This window comes from Hypomesus transpacificus, chromosome 5, assembly GCF_021917145.1.
Source record: "Hypomesus transpacificus isolate Combined female chromosome 5, fHypTra1, whole genome shotgun sequence".
NCBI lineage: Eukaryota > Metazoa > Chordata > Actinopteri > Osmeriformes > Osmeridae > Hypomesus > Hypomesus transpacificus.
In genome coordinates, this window is record NC_061064.1 from 373,691 (window position 1) to 396,789 (window position 23,099).

At 43.4% G+C, this 23,099-nt stretch overlaps 3 protein-coding genes across 4 annotated transcripts; 2 read left to right on the forward strand and 1 right to left on the reverse strand.

Annotated features, from left to right (window-relative positions):
• Nucleotides 1-430: 430 nt before the first annotated feature.
• Nucleotides 431-7,800, reverse strand: LOC124467805 (hatching enzyme 1.2-like). Its single transcript, XM_047020252.1, has 9 exons — nucleotides 7,765-7,800; nucleotides 2,878-3,021; nucleotides 2,711-2,743; nucleotides 2,471-2,611; nucleotides 1,994-2,111; nucleotides 1,395-1,573; nucleotides 1,080-1,161; nucleotides 716-837; nucleotides 431-515 (listed from the first exon to the last, which is right to left on the reverse strand). Coding segments are annotated over exons 2-9 (762 nt in total). The 5' UTR covers nucleotides 2,963-3,021; nucleotides 7,765-7,800; the 3' UTR covers nucleotides 431-513.
• On the forward strand, nucleotides 5,999-19,068 carry esrra (estrogen-related receptor alpha). Of its 2 annotated transcripts, none has more exons than XM_047020249.1 (8): nucleotides 5,999-6,548; nucleotides 8,154-8,266; nucleotides 12,528-12,911; nucleotides 13,293-13,409; nucleotides 13,604-13,717; nucleotides 13,911-14,078; nucleotides 14,745-15,014; nucleotides 15,948-19,068. In XM_047020249.1, the coding sequence occupies exons 3-8, from the start codon at nucleotides 12,533-12,535 to the stop codon at nucleotides 16,199-16,201; spliced, it is 1,302 nt and encodes a 433-aa protein (XP_046876205.1). In that variant the 5' UTR covers nucleotides 5,999-6,548; nucleotides 8,154-8,266; nucleotides 12,528-12,532; the 3' UTR covers nucleotides 16,202-19,068. The 2 variants fall into 2 exon arrangements, with proteins under 2 accessions (XP_046876205.1, XP_046876206.1); XM_047020250.1 differs by lacking the exon at nucleotides 5,999-6,548 and adding an exon at nucleotides 7,864-8,069.
• Nucleotides 19,069-19,601: 533 nt separating this feature from the next.
• On the forward strand, nucleotides 19,602-23,096 carry prdx5 (peroxiredoxin 5). The gene is made up of 6 exons (XM_047020801.1): nucleotides 19,602-19,850; nucleotides 20,680-20,814; nucleotides 20,940-21,071; nucleotides 21,631-21,669; nucleotides 22,007-22,071; nucleotides 22,584-23,096. Exons 1-6 carry the CDS (start codon nucleotides 19,758-19,760, stop codon nucleotides 22,690-22,692), a joined length of 573 nt encoding a protein of 190 aa, XP_046876757.1. The 5' UTR covers nucleotides 19,602-19,757; the 3' UTR covers nucleotides 22,693-23,096.
• The last annotated feature ends 3 nt before the right edge of the window (nucleotides 23,097-23,099 follow it).

Below are 23,099 nucleotides of genomic sequence, written 5' to 3' on the forward strand. Positions count from 1 at the left end.
TCAATGTTGGGATCATTATACATTTAATTTTTTATTAATATTCATGGTCTGACATGGGAACTCTAATGCAATGCATCCATGCCAGCTGTGTGCCTTTCTGAGAAGCTTTCAGCCTCCATCAGATGAGAAGTCTTGTTCCTGTCAGCGTGTGGAACCCCCGGTGTCTGTTACCAACTCCAGGTTGGCACAGTATGTAGGTCTGCTTGCTCTGTGTGTATGCTTCAGTTTTGAACTGTTTCAATTGAGAATCACATTAGTTCACTGCTAACTGTTATAAGAAATATACGCTTTTTTTGGTGAAAATTATATCGAGGCATGTATTTCTGTAAATGAAAAGAAATGCTAGACCAAAAAAGTAATTTCTCTAGTTTTATTTTCAGAAAGTGAAGACAATCAGTAAATCTAGGAAATGTAAAGTACTACTAGCATGACGGACCTTCACTTATACAATTTTCTTTGACTGATGACTCCTTTGAGAGACACTTTCTAGGCTCTTGTCATCTTTCTTCACACTTCTGCAATGAGAAACACAGTATCGTTATTTTCATAAAGTGAGTCTGTGACACGTTAATTACAGTGGGGTATGTTTTGGTGTACGTCACAAATAAGACCAACATCGAGGAATCTGAATGTATTTATTGGACTATCGAGGCTACTTGAAAAAAAAAACGTTTTAATGGGTCAGGGTAGGATGACATCATTTAACTTGACTCACAGCATTCATAGAGTTTGTTAACCCTTTCGATGTCAACCTTGGCCATCCCCACCCTCTGGCCGATGGTCGCAGAGGGATCAGGGATGGGGGTGATAGTCTCCCCTCCTCGAGAGAAGGCGTATCTACCATGGAGGACAGGAACAAAAAAATATTCTGTGTTAATCAAATTAAAATCAAGTCAAATTGTTATTGCAAAACCCTTTTTACAAGCGATATCACAGAGGGCTTCACATACATAAAACGGCATAAATTCTATGTTAATCTGATAAATAATCTTATAAATGAGGTGTAACAGAGTAATCAAGAGACCGTAACTCATGTGTTGACAGGCTTGCATGACTAAAGCATAGAATTAGGTACATACTTTCCATAGTGCATGACTGAGGAGTAGTCATACGGAGTATTCAGGTTATTAGTATCTTGCTTCATGAAATCCTTAGTATTATCTGGAAGGATGATTCAAGGACGTTTAGTAAGTACAACTTGATACAGGGAGTGTGGATTACATGGTTGCTACATGGTTACATGGTTGCTAACTTTGTTATTGTACTGTTACATAGCTACCTTAGTAAAAAAAAAAGTGTTCCTATGCAGTCACATGGAAGTTAATGTAACCTTAATGTAAAGTGTTTGTGCCATGATTCATCATGATTCTGACATGGTGGCAGTGAGTTCTCACCTGGCCTTACGTTCTCAAAGTTGACCCTGATGTACTGGTCCCTGTCGCTGCGGGTGTGCTCATGGTAGAAACCCAGAGCATGGAGAAGCTCATGCTGAATCACACCGTTACTCATGCAGCCGCTGGTATCCAGGGACACCTGCTGCCCCCCTCGCTGCCTCCCCAATAAGGACCAGCATCTGTGAGGAACAAGAGCCGGGAGACAGGAGGAAGGAGAGAGGAGGGAGTTGGCAGAAGGCAGGAGGTAGGAGACAGGAGATTGGAGGGATGAGACAGGAGGCAGGAAACAGGATATATCAGGCAGGAGGGAAGAGATAGGTGTGTGGAGACAGGAGAGAGGAGACAGGAGAAATGCACTTCTCCCCTATTTAAGAACAGGATGTCAGCTTCCACAATGGGCTTTTCCAACACCTCTCTAGGTTAAGTAGGTTTCACTTAGGAAACAAACATCACATTTAGAAGATTCTTTTTCATCCACCTCATTTTTAAAATCAGTATCACTGCATATGATTCGTCAACTCTTTCATGCCCCCCTAACTTATTCCAGGAAAACCTACACCCCGGCCACACCCTGATTGGACAGGTTGGTTAGAACTCACCCGCCATTACTCTGAATATCAAGGTGGTTCGTCTGGCCAGCATATGGGACGAAGCGAATACAGGTTTGAGTTGCAAACCCATTCATGGCTGTTTTTATGGTGTTTACTTGATGACTCTCTGTAAGGAAGACAAGATGGTTAGGTGAAACATAACATCGCATCTACCGAGATGTGCATTTCAGAGCCTAGTTCTGTGTTGTATGCAGATTTGTATTAATTTAGCAAACACTGATCCCAAGCAACAGTAAATAGGGGGGGGGGGGGGGGGGGTCAGATGGCTGAGCGGTTAGGGAGTCAGGCTGTTAATCAGAAGGTTGTTGGTTCGATTCCCAGCCATGCAAAATGACGTTGTGTCCTTGGGCAAGGCACTTCACCCTACTTGCCTCAGGGAGAATGTCCCTGTACTTACTGTAAGTCGCTCTGGATAAGAGTGTCTGCTAAATGACTAAATGTAAATAGCAATGCTTTTTTACATACGAAAAACAGTGCTGATCTTGTATGGCACCTCAACCAGTCCAGATGCAGATTTAGGCCATTTGCATTGTTGGCTTAAGCATTTCATAGCATTTCTAGTTGTTGGCATTGCTACATCTCCTTCCAGCAACATATGGCTCATCCCTGGGTTGGAAAGTTGAACGAATCAGAATTTGATGTGATATGTTTGTTTGATTTAAATTACTCAGTTGGCGTATGTAGGAATAGGTATATTATATTTACCTTTGTTTGCCTCAATAATCATTGTAGAGACGTCTGGAAAGGCAGACGTGTAAAATACAATTAGGTACTTAAGGTGCCCAAGCACATGCTATGTGTCATGTCACTGGCAGAAAACAACGTCATTTGATTGTCAAACAAAACAACATTTTGGCGCGGAAAACACTCACCCGCCACCACATCTTCCCCCTGCAGAGAGGGCTGTGTGAGGCCTAGAAGAAGCACCAGAACAGCTGAGACAAAACGATGATCCATGTTCCCTCAGGGTAGCGTGAAGCACTGAAGAGATGACTCTGAGGCAGGTTTTTATACATCTCCATGAGGGCAGAAACAACGGTGGGCATAACTAAACATGTTGAGCCTTTAACAGGTCAGGTTAAGCTACAACAGTCCACACCCATGGAGTAAGCCAACACGAGATAACTTAAGTACTGCGACTGTCTAACAGTGTGAAAAGGTATAGGTTATAAGGAATGGCCATGTTATTGGTGAAAATTCATCATTGTACAGTTTTGGATTATAATTGGCTGAGTAGACAAATATAACACAAGCTACAGTAACAAAGTTACTTGTAATTCTGAATTGAAAAGTCTGTCCATGTTTTCAAGCCCAGATCACAAAGATGGTCATGAGTTTTGTGTAATTCCACCTAATCCTTTTCCACCTCACCCCAACAGTAAACAGTGTCATTTCATGTTTTAACAACATAAACTAAGCTAAAAACACCAACAAAGATAACAATTTAGTTTAGAAAGGAACCTTCAATATGACTTGAGAAGAATAACTATGACATCTGAATTAGGCAACCACCTGTACTGAGCAGGACAGTGTGTGACCTTGTATTCAAGGACAAACTGCACGCAGTCATCAGGAGTCGTTTTTACGTTTTAACCAAGACGCCACCAGGGGGCGTAAGACCACTGAATGTATTAAATGGTGTTGTGTTTTCTTCAGTAAAGTAAGCTGTACTTGAAATACCGCTGACCATGCACCGTAAGTCTCGGCATTCGTTTTTTGATATACAGCCTACCATTGTTTAAAAATAAATAAAGGGACTTTCAAAGTCAACGGTATCTGTACGTTGTGCAATGATGACTGGTGACAGCAGGTGTCCCGGTCCACAATGGCCCAATAATAACTGATACACGTGACACACACATTCTTGCACTTGCATGCATCGGTTACATGTGTGTAAGTAAAACGAATTTATGTATTTTCCACATTCAAAAGGGGTCAGTTGGCCTATTTTGGTATTTGGTTTTATTGCCATGCTTTCTCAAGGCTAAATGCTGTCCAGCTGACCATTTCCTCTCTGTCATCCTATTTTTAAAACTGTTTTAGCACTTTGGAGTCCGTCTTTTTCAACCCTTCCCCCATTTCAATCATGTATTCTGTTCTCATTTTGTTGTCTACACAGCCTTGTGGTCAAAAATTAGCGGATGGCGTCCCAGTAAATCATTAAGCTCTTTAAAATGTCAATTGCAGTTGTCTTCACCTGGCCTACAACCAGTTTGGCAGATCCCCAACGCTGGACAAAATTATAATTATTAATTTTGCCTTTTATATATTATTTATTTATTTTGAATTCATTCAGCTCTGTCTAGGCTTTGAGGCAAGGCACATAGAAAAGTGGTAACTTTCTAAGGGTAAATTGAAATAATCCACCAATGCTATCATTGATATTTAATGTGTACATAAATAAACATAAATAAGCAACAGTAGGCTATCAATTGTTTTGAGAGAAAAAAATACATAAAATTGGCCTGTGTGTGAATTGGTGCATTACCCACTACCCATCAATGACTGCTTTGTTAGGCAATGCTAGTGTATGGCGTTTAGGTTCACACCTGTCTCAGGATCACGAGATGTCAGATACCGGAGCAACACAGACCGTGACCCCCCCCCCCCCCTCCGCACAAGACATTTCATTCAATTCTATTAAAGCTTCAAAGACAGAGGCTACATAAATAACTTCAGTAAAGAGAGAGAGATAGAATAAGCTACGTTGCTACATGAACGGTTGCTACAAAACACTGTATCTGGTTAAATAACAGTAATCTATTACTGGATCATACGAATTAATATACAGGTTTTGGAAATCTGAAGAAAACAAATACATGTATCGCCTCAACAGCTCCCCTGCACCTCCTCCCTTTCGTTTTCCAGGGACGGATAATGCGGAGCCTGCAACATCTTGCTGTGCGGCTGAATTGCAGTGTCTGCGGAGCCGGTGGATGACCTTCAATTCAAGGTCGTTGGGAGATTTTCAATGACATGCAGAACACTAGCGTATTTTTCTCCCGTATAATAGAGTAATCACGACTCAGTCGCCTGTTCTTTCATGGTACACTATAACCTTAATATGCTTAAATTGAGATAGATGCAATAAAAAGCATGTAATAACCACTCGATTACACACATTGTAGCCCCCATTGAGTGTGTTTGTGTGTGTGTGCGTGTGTGTGTGTGTGTGAGTGTGTGTGTGTGTGTGTGTGTGTGTGAGAGAGAGAGAGAGAGAGGGGGGGGGGGGTAGGCTGTTTTGTACTTCTATGAGCTCTGAACAAATTGAGTCATACAATTCATTACTAAAAATCCATAGGTTTTTGTCTGACGCTGTAGTCAGCTGTTTTCCGTTACAGCGCTGCACGAGTCTCGAGATAGAATGCCCACCCCCGCTCCCTTCCTCTAAGCCAGCTGTTATGATCAAGTTACCAAGCGGATTCGAGAACGGCTTCTTCCTTTTCTCATCTCATTGCAGTTATCCACTGGCCCCCAATTCCCTGGCCCAAATCCAGCAACTGCTTGGCGTACCAGCTGACGAGTGTGGCCTAGTAGCGTAGGGAGCCGGGGTTAGTGTCACAAGACCGAGTTGACTGCGCGCGGCTGCAAACATTTTCCAGGCCATCTAAAGAGATGTGAGCGCGCTATTGGAACAATTGAACCATTACTGAAAAATAACCGATTGGTGTGGAAATCGCTTTTCAAGGTCGCACTATGATTTTACTCGGAATTGACGAAAATACTGTTCACTATATAGGCCAAACTAGTACTAGTCAATTAGGTCAATTGATCAGTCAATGATCAGTTGTTTTAAGACAGTTAAACTGCACATTTTTGGGGGATCCGATTAAAACGTGTTAAATCGTACAAGTCCTCTAATGTGACAGTTCCCTAACTCTTTTAAACATGTGCTCTTGGAAACGTTATTCTTTAAACCAATGAGTCAGGCAGACCCTATAGCCAACCGTAGACTGGGACCGTTCCTTCATTGTTGCAATGCTGATGACGCCGACAGAGGGAGGCAGGATTGGCGGACTGGTACGGACGTAACGGAGACACAGCATACGCAAGTGGTTGAGGGAGGAGAGTATAGAGGTATACGTAACTGAAACCTCAGTTGTAGCCTATAATACCTCCATGGTGGTAGCAGCGAAAGGCTAGGATCTAAAACCCAAGTACAGTAACATCAATGCGGAGAACCGGACGGAACAAGAAGAGAGTAGCGTATGGATTTAAAACGCCAAATGGTTGACTGACCCTTTTTCGTCTGAAACCGTGTTTTTGGACCTGCGTGTATTACGTATGCTACGCTACGTTAGACAATACATCGCCACAGTATATTTCAGAGACAACGCGGTACTTGTATGCTTGTGCATTTTACATTTATGTAAAAAATAAAGGCCATCCATCCTCTTCGTCAACTAGCATACTCGCACTCCTAATGCAATGATGAATGCCCGGTGAGGTTTACGGTGGCTAAGCCGGTGGCCAGACATCAGTGGAATAGGTAGCATAGCTGTTTCTGTACCGACATCCTGTGACGATGTGTTCACATGTACCAGTAAGTATTGACTTACTTAAATAGTATAGTGACCCAATTATTTCGGATGTTTGCATGTGGTGATCATTTCGTAGATAAGTTTGGGTGACTATGTTTGAGGGGACACGAGTTGTGCTCTGTTTGTTGCTGTTAGAATTGCCGAATGTGTTGGCATGTTGTGTCTAGAACATCGTGACTGACCCGCTGATTGAAGACCACCCCCTGCATATTTCTCAATTTAATAATATGTATAAAAATAATGTAGCCTAGCCTATCCAGTTGGCAATGGTCATGTACCATGTCTCGCTAGGCACTAACGTAGCCTAATAGGTGTAACCTACTATTGGTCAAAACCTAAACTGCAACTGTTTTCTACCATGTGGTTGTCCTGCTAACTTGAGTCTTAGGCATCCAGCATATCTCTCACACACATGCCTGCTATTCACCTAGTATATTTTATGTCAAGAGTGCAGGAGGCAGTCTCTCCTTAGAAAGACCTGTGGTTCTTCAGGTTTAAGATTGAGATTCCCGATCTTAAGAAGCCCTAATCCAGTTTAGCAATTAACCTTTAACCAGTCTGCGATCAGTGGACAAGGTCACCTCCGCTGTTCCCTCTGTCTCCACAGTGCGCCGGATGTAAAGCTGTCAAAGAGTTTAATATTAGTCACACTATCAGCTCCCACTATCACTAGAACCCAAAGACCAACAAGGCTCTCACGGAGCTTGTAGATAAAGAGCACTGAAAGTTAACAAAACATTGCTGGACAAACAGGCAGGGAGTCTTTCAAATTCCACAGAAAATTAGTCATTGTGCTGTTTAGCTAAGTAAGTTATATAAAGAAAATATGCAATATTCATCCTTATCATTTTTGATGAACAACCCCCCTGTATATATTTGGTACTATGTAGCCTTATCCTAACTTTTGATGCATTTGAAGTAGACTATACTTTGCCATTCAACATGCATGATTTGAGTGCCAACTGTCTACAAGCACACTTATCAAAAATCTTATATATATGTATATTTTTTTTTTTACTTTCCTAATACATTAAAAGAATAGTTCCCGAACTAACTAATTCAATACAATATTAAATGTTTATGATTATGTTACAATACTTCCTGTTCAACTCATTCCACTCATATTCTCAGTGTGTCTTTCTCAAAAACCAGTTTAGAATTAACTCAAACCTCCTGAGTGGGCATTTGTGTCAGAAAGATAGGCATTATAGTTATTACCATGTCTGTCCTTCAAGCTTTCGTGTGACTTTGACCTTTGGAATGTGTCACTGTGTATGGGGGAGGGGCGGTAAAGTCTGGTGCACAGAAACGTATATTTACAGTACGCTTGCCCGGCCCCGGAGTGAGAATATGGATTGCATGAACTCACAAACATTTATAAATACGAACGAAATTGTACAAATTATTTCGAATACACAGTGCAGACATCCTTTAAATAGCATTTCTTAGACTTGTATTTACAATTTCCTAAGGTGCATTGAGCAAACTACTGATTAGCCATTTCAAGATCGGATGCTTTGAAGGTGCAACGCAAGTTAACTGTTAACAGTAAAAACTAGACCCATACGACAGCAAAAACGACGACCTAATCTTGCCTCCCTTTTCAGGTTTCGTGATAACTGGGAAGTTCTACCCTGACTGTACCAAGAGCGGCGTAGCCTACTTAAGTGGATAACCACCATTAAACACGAATACATTAATTCAGCGGTCTGGCACACAGGTAAACTCGTTTTCTTGTATGTTGTTGCCCAATGCCGATGTAAACTGTAGCAGGATTATATTATAATTCAGCCCTCCCATCCACTATAGCTGCATTTTAGATCGGCTATCTCTTGCTACGAGACACTTACAGTAACAATGTACCCCTCCCTCCCCCATTCACCCAGAACCAACATTGTCTATCAGAAATGTCTTGTCTCGAGTAGGCTATGACATATCACAATTGTAAGTAGGGAGGACAAACGTTCTGCTCTCAATGTAATCACAACGGAGAGTTCCAAGCGTCAACAAATGCCAAACTGAACTTACTCCTCATTTAACATTGTGATAAAAAACACAATTGTGATATTTAATGTACAGTACGATGTACGCTGATATTATCAGTACATTTACTTTCGAAAACAGTAGTCAATTTTCGTTTGATGACTGAGTCGTTAGCGTAATTAGCCTCTGTTTAACGACATATACGATAGCGGTCTGTGATACATCCGTTTTCGATCGTTAAAATAATAAACATGCCTCACATATCGATTAACCTTTTATGATTTATTATGACATTATATTACTAGTAAACAATTCATGGGTACAATTGTCCTTATATACCTGTAGTTTTAAACCAGTGTAGCTCACTGTAATGCTGTACGCGACGCGGTTTAGAAAAACTTGTAATTCTACTGCTGTTTAGGAAGCCAAACGGCGACAGTAAAATCTCGGCACTCCCCTTACAAAAATCAAAATTCCCAGATGAGTTTTTCAATTGGTGAATCAACCTGTCACTCAAATTAGAGCCAATCCCTGTGTGAATACCATCCCGTATGTGGCACAGAGGTTTTCCCATTTTAAGAGGTCTGTAAATGGCTGAGAGCACTTTGAGCCATTGCCTACTAACCTGAACTTCAATGCCACAGCCTCAATTTGATGTCATTGTGTTCATGAAGGTCTCCTCTACAGGACTGTGAAAACCGCGAACATTTCCCAGCTGGGGGATTTTTTATAATCGAGCTTATGTCCTAGGAGTGCCCCTGTTTAAGAGCTACATTTTGAGTGCTAACAAACTCCCTATCGCTCTACCCAGCCAGTTAGCTTGCCACGAGCATTCCTCTCCCTGCTTCACTAACAAAATATGGACAGATGTGCCTTGTTTTCGCTCATTTAATCCGATCGCCCTTAAAATCGGTTAACATATAGTGGAAACGTACATCTACGAATCTGTGGTCTCAAATATACATAAAGATGAACATTTTTTTATTCCAGCGCGTTCAAACAGTCCCCTCAGTAAAGGTTGGCTAGCAACTTACAGCAGCAGCCTGGCCCAGACAGGTGGGGGGAGGGGCGCAAAGGGCACACTTAATAGTGGTATTTTGTTCCAACTCATTTTTTAGACAACTCATTCATTTGTAGCAGATAAACATCTAAAAACATTCGAGCTAGTAGGCCCGAAAACTAGGATTGATCCAATGCCTGTGTGAATACCGTCCCGAATGTGGCACTGGCGTTTTAACAGTTTAAGACGTCTGTAATTAGCCGAGTGGTCTTTACACCCTTGGCTACTAACCTGAACTTTAATGCCACAACCTTAACTTGATGTCAATCTGTTCAGAAAAATGTCCTCTACAGGACTGTGAAACCGCAACATTTTTCCAGTTGGGACATTTGAGTTATTTGAGTTTAAGTCCGATGAGTGCCTGCAACCATTCACTGCAACGCTTCATGGAACTCGACTCGGAATCTGAGCTTCAGGGACGCTTGTCAAAAAAAGACAACATTTGGCGTGTCAAGCATTTTAGAATTGTTAATGTGATGTGTTCCCTTCGTATTTAAGACAAAATACTTCACAAGCAAGAGGTTTGTTAATGTAACTGTATACATATCTCACTCATATTGGCTAATCAGCTAACATGTTAAAGTAGTTTACATCCAAAGTCGCTGTTGTAAAACTAGCCTCTTTTTCACAAACTGCTGATTAACGGAAGTAGCTTCGAGGTAAAATTCAAAACCTTTAAAAACGTCTACATTTAGCAAATATTGTTGATATTATTGTGCACACGTATTTTAATATCGTAAATATGTCATTTAATTCCATAATTTCACCAGGAATAACTAATAAAAACGTATTTCAGGAAAAACGCTCAAACGGGTTTGTCCTCCCTATTGTAAGTACACAGTAGCTAACTTGTATATGTTATACTGGTCAGGACGCTTTACTAACTATATGACGACAAAGTAGAAGCCACCTGCCTAACAAGGTTACAGTACTGTACCGTGGTGTTAAGACTCCTTACGTTTTGGTTTTTCCTTAGTCTACGTACACAAGCTGTAACTGTTAGCTAGCTAGCTGTTTCTCTTGCTAGCTGTTAGACGCAGTGTGTGTAAAGAACGTGTATAGTAGCAACGTTATGTTCAATAGTTCCTGGCAGAGGTTTCTATCATGTCTGGTCATTAATGCAGTGTATCGTTTAGTTAAAATGCCAGGCAGGTAGTTAGCAAGCTAGTAGCATTGGCTAGCTATACTGGCACACATCAAAGGAAGGTGCTGTTAAAGACTCGTTTGTTTGAATTCAATTACGGCCGCTAGGCTGGAATTCTGTCAATTTTGTGTTGTATGCGGCATACGAAAATATATATCTGCGTTACATCACACAAGCTGGACACCGGCTCATCAAAAAGAGATTAAGAGTGGCTTGGACGTTCCCGTATTTCAATATTTAAAATGGTACTAGCTCGGCTTGTATCATGCTCTCACCATGAGGGTTTCGCCCTTGAGCAAGCTAAATAAGCCATCCCTCCTTTATTAAGCTAACAATATGTGCTAGCTTGCATATTGAATATGTTTTATTTCTACCAGCGTGTCGCTTGTGTCAGTTCAGCGCAGAGGTTTTGGCAGACTGCCCATTGACAAGTAGTTGCAAAGACCTCACAGACGGGTCAGTTTAGGTGTTTCAGTCACTTTAGCACTTTTGAAATATTAATTTGAGAAACTTGGGGAAGTATGTGGTACCAGAACATCAAACATTAAGATGGTCGTCTCCTAATTCACAGATTTATTTACCACACCCCAGACATTATTTACAATGCCGGTAAATAAACCCATGGGACATGAATTCCTGTACACATTCAGGAGAGTGATTTACTTGAGAGCTAGGCCTTTGTCTTCCATTTATTCACTGAACTGTTGAGATGTACTAAACAGTGTCATGTAAGTGAGTTGGAGAGATGGGGCAAATGTCAAAGTTGACATGTTACATAAACACGTACAGATTAGAGACCAGTGTACAGGAACTGGGAAGCGTTGGGTTGGTGGACTGGGGGCAGTCTGTTGGCCTGCATTGCAACACCTCATCCCAGAGCTGTGTCAGAGAGCAGTAGAGACAGTGTGCGGTCTAGAGTTCATGATGGCACCCTGCTTTTACACAATCCCCTGGCGATGGGTTCTGCACACCCATCATCCCAGGCGCACCACAGGAAGTTGTACTCCCACTAATAGGCCTTTTAGTGTCGTCTTGTGTGTTTAAACTGCAGGGTTTGTACCTTGTAAGTGTTTAAAGCTTTTGTATAAAATGGTAGTTTCCTTTTAGAATGTCTAAGCCCAGGTTGTCAAGACTGACTGAATTTGTGTTGTGTATTGGTTGAGTGAAAGCTCTACTGGGATTCTTTATGAGGGGTTAATTAGAGGATTGGTCGTCCTCTGGTCTGGATTACTGACCCTAATCTGAAGAGGGCGGAGTAGGTTGGAGCTGGGATTACGCTCGCTCTCCTTCAGGACCCGAGCTCCTTAGCCCTCATTCTAGCACAAACATTCAAATGCTAACACATCTTTCATTTCCCCTCTCTTTTATTTAGCATGCAGGCCTAGCTGCAACTTTCTTTTTTATTTATCTTCCTACTGCATAGACAGTCTGCTCCAAGCAGCTTACCTCATCGTATACAGGGTGGGAGAGACCAGACTATTATTACTCTCTGCAGCTGTTCAGGTGTTTGCTGAGTCGGATAGTCGTTTAGAAAATGGGACCATGAGGACTGACTGTGCTAATTTCCTGACTGCTTTTCCTGTGGATTGATGATGGCTATATGTACTTGAAGGGCCACGTTGATAACGGACATAGTGGAGCAATCTGACAACTTTTGTTGTCACTCTCCCCCCCCTCTTATTTCTCCTCCCCCTCTCTCTTCCTGTCTGACTCCCCCTCTCCTCTCTTTTCCTCCTCCCCCTCTCTCTTCCTGTCTTCCCTCTCTCTTTCTGTCTTCCTTCCCTCCGCGTACAGAGATAATGTCTTCCAGGGAGCATCGCACCGACCTCTACATCAAGGCTGAGCCCAGCAGTCCGGAGGGAGGAGGGGGGGGGCGCAACAGCCCCGGGGGGGCGTCCTCCGACTCCTCCCAGAGCGGCGGCGGGGGGACCAGAGGCGACGGAGCGGGCCGCTACTCCCCGCCCCTCTACGCGCCCGCCATGCGCTGCCACTTCAAGGAGGAGGGCGGAGACGCGGTGGAGGAGGGGTCTACCGGCAGCGGGGGCGGGCGGTGCAAGTACGCCCTGAGCACGCTGCCCAAGAGGCTGTGTCTGGTGTGCGGAGACGTGGCCTCGGGGTATCACTACGGAGTGGCCTCCTGCGAGGCCTGCAAGGCCTTCTTCAAGAGAACCATACAGGGTAAAGGAGACTGACTTGAAGGTGTTTCACACGATGAGGGTGTGACTGTGCTGTACAGTGGGAAGATGATATATTGTAAACGTTTGTTTTCTGGGATACGGCTACTTAAATGCTTGTGTGGTTGTGCATGCTTCTCCATTTCACAAGAATTGTTTTACATTACATTTAGTAGACACTCTTATCCAGAGCAACTTACAGTAAGTACAGGGACAGTCCCCCGAGACAAGTAGGGTGAAGTGCCTTGCCCAAGGACACAACGTAATTTTGTGCAGCCGGGAATCGACTAACTGCTCAGCCATCTGTCTCCCCACCAGTGTGCTTCTGTCTCAAGGCTGCCGTTATTGTCTCTGTGGGTCCTAACGTCAACTCATCCTGTTCCAGGTAACATTGAGTACAGCTGTCCTGCGTCCAATGAGTGTGAGATCACCAAGAGACGCCGGAAGGCCTGTCAGGCCTGCCGCTTCACCAAGTGCCTCAAAGTAGGCATGCTGAAAGAGGGTGAGCGACATACAGGGATGACTACAACAACAAATGGGACATTCAGATTCGTTTTTTTTTAAATAATTAATTTGGTGATCTTTTTTTTAATTCTTATTGTCTGACTTTGTATTCGTCTTTTCTCTCTCTCGCTCTCTCTCTCTCATTCTCTTGCTTTGCCGCCTCTCTCTCCTCTCTTCCTGTCTGTATTGTAGGAGTTCGTCTGGACCGGGTGAGAGGCGGAAGGCAAAAGTATAAAAGGCGGCCGGAGGTGGAAAATGCCACTTACCAGAGCGCCCCTCTCCCGCTCAGAAAGGAGGGGGACAAAGGTAAACACACCAGCCCCAGCCAGCAGCGTTTCCATCACACTCCAACTGCCTGGTGAAAAACACCTCCAGCTCCCATGTTTCTTTTCGTCCGTTTTTCCTCATTAATCCAAAGGCTGACCTACAAGTAGGCCAACGTGTACTAAGCACATCAGACCTAACAGCTGTTTTGATTGGGTGTGACCCTCTAACTCAGGCTCGTCCAACATCATCGTGTCTCACCTCCTGGTGGCCGAGCCCGAGAAGCTTTTCGCCATGCCCGACCCCCTGCAGCCCGACACAGCCCAGCGCACACTCACCACCCTCTGTGACCTGGCCGACCGCGAGCTGGTTGTCATCATCGGCTGGGCCAAACACATCCCCGGTAAAGAGAGGGAGGTGGAGGTAGGGCCAGGGGAGGGAGGTGGAGGTAGGGCCAGGGGAGGGAGGTGGAGGAGGGCCAGGGGAGAGAGAAGGAGGTAGGGGTGGGGAAGAGGGAGGTAAGGGGATGGAGAGAGGTGGAATGGGGTTAGGGAAGGAAGATGGAAGAGAGGGGGGTGTATGGGAGAGGGAAAGATGGAGGGGGTAGTGGAGCGAGAGATAGAGGGGGGAGGGAAAGAGATGGATGGAGGTGCAGGGCAGGGAGAGGGGGGAGGATGGGAGACATGGAGCGGGAAGGTTGAGGGGTAGAAATGGCAGGCTGGTCACAGTGATGTATGGGTCATGGTGAAGTCATTTCTGATGACTACGTCCACAGAGAGGCTGAGATGGTTCATGTTGTCAGGGACCAGAATACATTGTCCTTTTATCCCATGGTATAATCACCATACTATCAGTCTGTCTTCTATAACCTTGAATTCACCTTCCCCCCCCTCCTCTCCTCTCCCCATCCCCCTTCCCTCCTCCCATCTCTCCCCCTGCCCCCCCTCCTCTCTCTCCCCCCCTCTCTCTCCCTGTCCCCCCCTCCTTCCTCTCTATCCCCCCTCCCTCCCTTCTCTCGCATCTCCCTTCCTCCCTCCCGTCTCCCTCCTTTCTCCCTCCCCCCCTCCAGGCTTCCTGTCCCTGTCCCTGGCAGACCAGATGTCGGTGCTGCAGTCTGTCTGGCTGGAAGTGCTGGTGCTGGGGGTGGCCTTCCGCTCCCTGAACTGTGAGGACGAGGTGGTGTTTGCGGAGGACTTTGTCCTGGACGAGGAGATGTCTCGCGTGGCGGGCCTGACCGAGCTGAACGCTGCCATCAGTCAGCTGGCCCGCCGCTTCCGCGCCCTGCAGCTGGACCGCGAGGAGTTTGTCATGCTCAAAGCCATCGCGCTCACCAACTCGGGTAAAACTGTCCTTTTGATTTCAATTGTATTCATTTAACAGACTGCTTTTATCCGAAGCGATATTCAAATAAGTGAAAGCTAAAGTACAGCTCACTGGTTAAGTGTGCATACCACATCGGCTGAGGCCTGACTGAGGGGAACCGGGTTCAAATCCAGCCCGGGCCATTTTCTACGTGTCATCTCCTTTGTCTCTCCCCTACCGTTCCTGTTACTTCTCACTATCCAATAAAGCAGAAATCCCCCCCAAATATATCTAAAAATTAAATTCAGGGATCAGAAGTGCATAGTTTGAAGAGTATTTTGGCTGTTTCTGTCGGGCAACATCTGCATAGGAGACACACGTCTCACAATCCTTCAGACCTAAACATTGTGATATCTATCTGCTATGACAACATTCAGCGCCAAAAATATATTTTGGCTTACATTGCATCTTTGTTTAGAGTAAAACATGAGTTATGAACTAAGCGTAAACATGTTCAGGTGTGTCTTTTCTGTCCCCAGACCTGAGCGATTACTATAAACATCAGATCTGCTCTCTGCTTAGACCACAAAGCATATTTGTTTTGACAATAGAAAAAGTCTCATTACCTTGGACCAGTGTGTCCTGTTCTAGGTTTGCAGCCAGGCACACAATCCTGCAGGAATCTCTTTACCGTTTAGTTATTGAGTACACAACTTCTAGATCACCCCCACCACACTGTCTTACCAAGGCCCCTCTCCTCTCAGTTATCAGTTATTAGTGTCAGTTATCTCTATATTTCTTTCTTTCATATTCCTCTCTCTGACTCTCTCCTTCCTCCCCGTCTCAATCCAGACTCTGTGTACATGGCTCTGACTCTCTCTGACTCTCCCCTTCCTCCCCGTCTCCCTCCAGACTCTGTACATCGCTCTGACTCTCTCTGACTCTCCCCTTCCTCCCCGTCTCCCTCTAGACTCTGTATACATCGAGGACATGGAGGCGGTTCAGAAGCTGCGTGACCTCCTCCACCAGGCCCTGCTGGAGCAGGAGTGCCAGCGCCACTCCGAGGACCCTCAGCGGGCGGGGCGCCTCCTCCTCACCCTGCCCCTCCTGCGGCAGACCGCCGGCCGCGCCCTCACCACCTTCTACAGCATCAAGACTCGCGGGGGCGTGCCCATGCACAAACTGTTTCTGGAGATGCTGGAGGCCATGATGGACTCTCCGTAGGGACTGAGGACGGAGCGGGGACGATCGTAGGATGTGAGGGCTTGAGGACATGGGTGTTCACAATTGATAGACGAGTGTCTGGTGTGAATGGGAGAGGTTTTAATAGAATTTGATGCTTACGTGAGGATAATCTTTGGATAAAAAAAACTAAACATTTGGCCTCCTAAGAGATTCACAAACTGTGTGAGATGGGGAACCTAGTGTACGTGTATATATGCTCCTTTATTGGGGTTGACGGTGGAATTAAAACACGACTGCCAAATTTCAAAGAAAGGCTCAGACAATTTAAATGTGGGTAAATGCGAGAATGAGGCATTCAATCGTGTTGAATGTTTCAATCATATTTATAGTATCGCTATGGTCTGTTCTGCGGCAGCCTCGACATGCAGGTGTAATGACTGAAGGACTACATTGATATATCTTTTAGACCACACTGGAACCATATGTCTTTGACCTTTCTGCAAACGATGCAATAGCGCCCTTCTCTAAAAAGCCATACTGAAACACCTGGCAAATGTCCATTGACAACAGCAGCAGTATAGAATCGGATTCACAAGCTTGAGTAGTTGTACTTCCTAAACTGCAAATACAGGTACTGTTTTTCATAAGAATTACTTGCAATATATTAAAAGCAATATAATACTTAAGTTACAATGAATTAACTGACAAGCTCAAAATATGGATGACGAAAGACGACCAGATGTGTGTAAACAGTGGGGTGGGTGTGGAGAATTGATTTATAAAAGGCTGTGCAATTGATTGTTAGTCCAAGAAAAGGGAAACGCCATCATGATAACTAAGCAAACGCTGTAGTGTGTCCGTGCATCTTATTTATACGGTACGTCGATCCGACGGGTACCCCAGAAACTGAATTGTGTGTCCGTGTGAGTTGGGTTGAATGTGCTCTAAATGTGTGCAGCTTAGATGTCTACATACTAAACTAACAAAAGCGCATCAAGATCAATGAAAGGGCAGCTCTGCTCGTCAAAGGCCAGCCTGGCTACGTGATTGGAGGATATAGGCTGAGGCAGGAACTGAAGGACTCCCTGACTGTGGTCTGATTGGCTGCTTGAGCCTCCTCCTCCCTTTGCTTGTTCTCACTTACCATTCACGATTCGGATGGAACATGGTTCGAATATGCTTCTCATTGGACACAGGCTCTTCTGTGGAACATTAACTTTGGATGTCTGCAGTTCTCTGGTCTTCTTGCAGTCTGTTGAAGGACCTTTATTGTTTTGACCAGGTGCTTTTCACATTGTGTGTAACATTTAGGCTGCAATTGTCCTGGTGCCCTTTACGGGCAAAGAGCAACTTGAAATGCAACAGGTTCAGCCTAGGATAGCCACCTGCAGCCCTGCCTCATCCAGACCACCCTGTTCCTCCATCGTTTGCTCCTGTGTTTACATGCTTGGCAGACATCTTAGGGATGTATTTGATGTAAGCAATGATGTCAAAGTGTGTATGTGGAGAGGGAGTTAAAAAGCATAATTCCCTCGTCTTTGAGGCACATGCTGAATTTAGATTGACCTTTTTTAAAAGACCTTCCTAAAAAATATTATTCATCCATATAGAACGCTGTGATACTGTAATGGGTAACAATGCTCTATTATGATTGTAGGCCCTCACTGTTGAAAGTTAAACTTATTTCTAAGATGGACAGCTAAACCCAGCAAATGTGACAAATTCCCAGAAATAAATAATTTGATTGATTACGTAATACAGGATAACGTGCTGGACAGTTTTTTGCATATTGTCTTCTGGGTTTTTAATGATGTGAACAGATTTCGACAGTTACTCTTCGCTTCAGGTTTGGGATTTGAATGAAGCAATTAATTGACAGTTATGTGAAAGCAATTATTTTAAATTGAAATAAATGTCAGTCTTGTTTCCTCTTTGAAGTTTATTAAACGTATATTAAACAGTTTCCCAGCAAAGAAAGGCAATGTTTCAGCCTTGACTAGATGGTTAAAAGCTGCAAATGTTGATATTTCAAGTCCCAGTATTTCTGCTCAACAACTCATGATTCTTCATGATTGTAGATATGCACACAACAGCATTTGTGTTTTATTTTCCACAACACTAATTAACAGCTGGTGTAATTCTGTCTACGTTTTCCTGTCAGATTTTTATTTTATTTTTTATTACTGTTAATTTGATTTCTAAAAGACAAACTAAGAATTTTGAATAATATGTAAGCAAACATGGATGCCTGGATCCAGCTTAACAAAGTGATAAAAAAAAGTTGTTAGTTTCAACAATAACTAATGTAGTAACACAAATGTAGAGTGTTCTGAAACAATACTTTGTAAATTATAGGTACGGTTGGGGTGGAGGATGGGGGGAGGTGTAGACCTTCCCAATAGAGAATTTAAAGTCATTGGTAGTTATTAGTGTATGTATGTATGTATGTGTGTGTGTGTGTGCGCGTGTGTGTGTACATTGATGTAAATGAGCAATACAAGAAATTACCAAAACTCTGTTTTCACATTTCCTTGTATAGTCACATAGTGTAAATTAAACATCAACAGTAATGGTGGATTAATAATAGCAGTACTAAAGCTTATGAAAAGGTTTAAATCAATATTTGTATTTTAAAAATACTGTATTTAAAAGATTAAATTCTATTTTTTACTCTATTTACTGTTGTTTGTTGATACTTGCTTTGTTTTATGTCTGTTAAAAAAAGTCTAATGGTTGTAAATGTCTGTACTATTTTAAGTTGAGGTAAAATTATTTTATGTTGTTGTCTAAAAACGTTCAGATTAAATCACTGTGAAGAAAAGATAAGCGCTACACTGCAGGAAACAAAACGTAGATGAACATATTGTAGGTGCTTTGTGTTTTGTAATAAATTAACACACCATCAGGTCACTGGTCTATGTCTTCTGTTACAATCTGTAACTACCTTGTTTTGACCTCACGAAAACCTCACCTCTTTTCTAGAATTAAATAACTTCATTCCTTTTCAGAACCTGATTTGTGTGACAGTATAGAATTCCGCCAAATCTTAGTTCTATATATAGAGCTATATATATCTGAGACTGCCATACCAGAAAAAGTTCAGGTTTGAATTCTGACCATTTGACCAGAGGATAGGGTTGTCCCTTTGGTGATTGGACCGTTCCAGAGGCTCTGACCAATAGACATGACTGACTCTGACCGTTGCCTGTAAAGACCAAGTGGGTGCAGCGTCCATTGCTTCCCGTGCGCAGTGTGTCTTGAGAATTTAGTTCCGCGTTACTCTGGTGACAGATTCACCGTGTAAACATCTAATAAAGTATACACTATATTGTGTACTATATTTGTATGGACATACTTGGATGTAAAACAACTTGATGTGCAAAGTGACCATGATGGTATCAAGACATGCCAATAATGAAAAAAGCCTACATGAAGCGAGAAGCTGATTTAAGCTTCAGTATATCCTAATCTTACGGTCCGTGAGGTAACATAAGTGCTCCAGCGAACTTTTTGTGGCAGTGCAGCTAATGTACTTTCTGTTTGCGGTTGCTGGTCTAGCAAGACGTCGTTAAAGGGGCTCACCCAACATAGACCAATGATTTCCTCCGCAGTAATTCTGAAAGGGACCCGTGCCGTGCAGTTCACAAGACCGCTACACACCACGCTTTTCGCAAAAATGCCGATTAAGGTAAGCAAACAAATGCTTTTTGGAAACAGAAAAGCGGGTTTGTCGTGACCTTGACTGCAGAAAACAGGATATTATATTTATTAATGCGTAAATTAGTTAACTAGAGATCTAGCTAGTTAGCTATTTGTCGGACGTGAGCTGGCCTATGTAGAATTGTATCAAGCACGAATTGAAATATAATCGTACGACAGACTCTCAGTCGCAAAATGAAGTCCCAGTGGCTAGCTTTAGCCTCCCTTTTTAGGATAGATTAGATTACCGGATGAGGGTAAAACCAGCAACAAATAAAATCCGTCTGATTTGCAATTTCAGCTAACTCTGTATAATAAACTCGCTGGCCTGACATTAGCTGTCTCGCTATCATGCCCTTCGTCATGTCGTAAGACTGATCATATTATAGCTAGCAAACTAGCGTACAGCTACAAGCGAAGTAGCTTTATTTATCCAATTCGATTTTTACATCCCGTTGTCAGTTATACGACAATTGTATAAGGCATATAGTCACGTCACGTGTGGGTTCCCCTTCACTTTATTTATGTCCTTTATTCCCATGTCCCGATGGTGTGCCATTACAGTGGTGGTAGAGGCCTTCATAATTCACGCATGTGCGAATCATAGCCAATAATTAACTCCGAAAATCCAGCCGCTGAAACAAACCACATTCTGGATCGGCTCAGGGATTTAATCAAATCGTGTAACTCTAGACAGCTATCAACTCGGCAGAAAACTTACCTCCTTATGCCTGCGCCTCGTCCGTTAATCGTATATATATTTGTCTATATCTAAAGTACTCGATGCCTGTTTGACATTCGTCACCCCACACTCTCAGGTTGGAGAAGCCCTCCCAGCAGTCGAGGTTCAGGAGGGGGAACCTGGAAACAAGGTGTCTATGGACCAGCTGTTCAAGGGGAAGAAAGGAGTTCTCTTCGCTGTGCCAGGCGCCTTCACCCCAGGATGCTCCAAGGTGACTCCTCATCCAGCCTGGATGTGCACTGCGTTGATTTGTCCCTCGCCTGAGACATTGACTATTCCCAACCCACAACCCACAGTGCCGCCGTGGTAACCCTCAGTTCCTCTTCCTGTGTTCAGACTCATCTTCCAGGGTTTGTGGAGCAGGCTACGGCGCTGCGCAGTAAGGGTGTCCAGGAAGTGGCCTGTGTCTCTGTCAACGACGCGTTCGTCATGGCTGCCTGGGGGAAGGAACATGGCACCGATGGAAAGGTACCTTGTACAGAGCGTATAGACTACAGAGCGTATAGAGTACAGAGGGTATAGAGTACAGAGCGTATAGAGTGTATAGAGGACAGAGCGTATAGAGTGTATAGAGGACAGAGCGTATAGAGTGTATAGAGGACAGAGCGTATAGAGGACAGAGCGTATAGAGGACAGAGCGTATAGAGCGTATAGAGGACGGAGCGTATAGAGTGCGGAGCGTATAGAGTACGGAGGGTATAGAGTACGGAGGGTATAGAGGACGGAGCGTATAGAGGACGGAGCGTATAGAGGACGGAGCGTATAGAGGACGGAGCGTATAGAGGACGGAGCGTATAGAGTGTATAGAGGACAGAGTGTATGGAGTACAGTCCTAGAATAGAAACATTAGAGGACAGTGTAACACAGATACAGTACTTGATCAATAGGTTGCAAGTTTGTTGCTTTGGATTAAAGCATCTGCTAAATGGACACATGATTTATAATTGGTATTATTATTATTAGTGGTTGTAGTATTATCGTTATTGCCATCCTTTCTTACCAGCGCATGCTTGCTCCTCTCCTGCAGGTCCGCATGCTGGCGGACTCCACCGGGGCTTTCACCAAGGTCAGACATTTCTATATTCAGAGTTGGGGCTGGGCTCAGATGGCTGAACGGTTAGGGAGTCGGGCTATCAATCAGAAGGTTGTTTGTTCGATCCCCGGCCGTGCCAAATGACGTGTCCTTGGGCAAGGCACTTCACCCTATTTTCCTCTGGGAGAGTGTCCCTTTATTTACTGAAAGTCGATCTGGATAAGAGCGTCTGCTAAATGAATAAATGTAAATGTAATGATATCCAACATTGTGAATACATGCTACCAACTTGGTATAACTCAGTGGAAGAGAACTTCACTGCAGAGCAAGAGGTCACAGGCTATATTAATACATCACATTCACTCTACAGGCAGTGGACCTAATGCTGGACAGCGATCAGATCGTGCAGGCACTTGGCAACAAGCGCTCAAAGAGGTGAGACTTCTGTAGGCAACAGAAGATGACCTCTCATACTCCTGAAGCCATCAGCACATTATAAAACAATGTTTCAATGCATTCATTTTGATTAACAACACATTATAGCACAGTGATTCCGACAGATCAATCTTAATGAACAACATGTTAAAGTGTGTTTTTTAAATGGATTCATCTTAATTTACAAACTTTAAACCCAATGTTTTGCTTTACAAAAGTGTATCAGTGCAAACTTAGTGTGGGAATCTTTTGGTACCTCATGATTCGATTCTGGGGGTGTCGATTCAATTAAAAATCGATTCATGACTTTTTGATCAAATTTCGATCGAATATATGCTTACCTTTCACACGAAAAAAAATATCAAAAAAACTATTTGTGACTTTGGATAAAAGCATGTGCTAATTTATGTTTATACATTTTAGTATGTTAAAATATATTTTTTTTATTCACAAACTTGCTTTAAAGTTAATCAATGTGAACTCAAACTGGGGGATTAAATTGCGTTCCCCAGGTATGCGATGCTGGTGGAAGATGGCATTGTGAAGAAGGTGAATGTGGAGCCTGATGGCACTGGGCTGACCTGCAGCCTGGCCTCCAACATGCTCTCTGAGCTGGTCTAGAGTCACACCCTGCATCAACTCACCTTCCTATCCTACCAATCAATGCTAAAAGAAAATGATTACAACCAGGCACTGTATGGTTTATAAGCTGTGGTACAGAACCTTCATGAACATAGTTAGCAACTGTAGTAGACATTTAACGTTCAAAACGCTAACTACTGATACTAGCTTTACAGATTATTTCTCAGATTATACTCCTCTCTGGAAATGGGAAGTGTTTTGGTTATAGTATTATAGGTAACCTTGACAGTGTTCAGGGTGGTGGTTGAAAAATGAAAGTTATACAGCAAGATCAGTGGCAGAAATGCATACGCACAATTGTGACTTGATTGGCAAGTTATTGCACTTTCCTCATTGTTTACTGAATTCTTATTGTACCTAATAAAATCTGCTATGAGCAATAATCC

What these genes read in the sequence shown, in the direction of transcription:
- LOC124467805 (XM_047020252.1), bottom strand. Translation starts at nt 2,962, where the DNA reads ATGGATCATCGTTTTGTCTCAGCTGTTCTGGTGCTTCTTCTAGGCCTC. An exon ending in GATTATTGAGGCAAACAAAG is followed by an intron (nt 2,612 to 2,710) that starts GTAAATATAATA and finishes TTTCCAACCCAG; the next exon opens with GGATGAGCCATATGTTGCTG. An exon ending in CTTTGAGAACGTAAGGCCAG is followed by an intron (nt 1,162 to 1,394) that starts GTGAGAACTCAC and finishes TCATCCTTCCAG; the next exon opens with ATAATACTAAGGATTTCATG.
- esrra (XM_047020249.1), top strand. Translation starts at nt 12,533, where the DNA reads ATGTCTTCCAGGGAGCATCGCACCGACCTCTACATCAAGGCTGAGCCC. An exon ending in CTTCAAGAGAACCATACAGG is followed by an intron (nt 12,912 to 13,292) that starts GTAAAGGAGACT and finishes ATCCTGTTCCAG; the next exon opens with GTAACATTGAGTACAGCTGT. An exon ending in CTGGGCCAAACACATCCCCG is followed by an intron (nt 14,079 to 14,744) that starts GTAAAGAGAGGG and finishes CCCCCCCTCCAG; the next exon opens with GCTTCCTGTCCCTGTCCCTG.
- prdx5 (XM_047020801.1), top strand. Translation starts at nt 19,758, where the DNA reads ATGATTTCCTCCGCAGTAATTCTGAAAGGGACCCGTGCCGTGCAGTTC. An exon ending in CCACCGGGGCTTTCACCAAG is followed by an intron (nt 21,670 to 22,006) that starts GTCAGACATTTC and finishes TTCACTCTACAG; the next exon opens with GCAGTGGACCTAATGCTGGA. An exon ending in GGCAACAAGCGCTCAAAGAG is followed by an intron (nt 22,072 to 22,583) that starts GTGAGACTTCTG and finishes TGCGTTCCCCAG; the next exon opens with GTATGCGATGCTGGTGGAAG.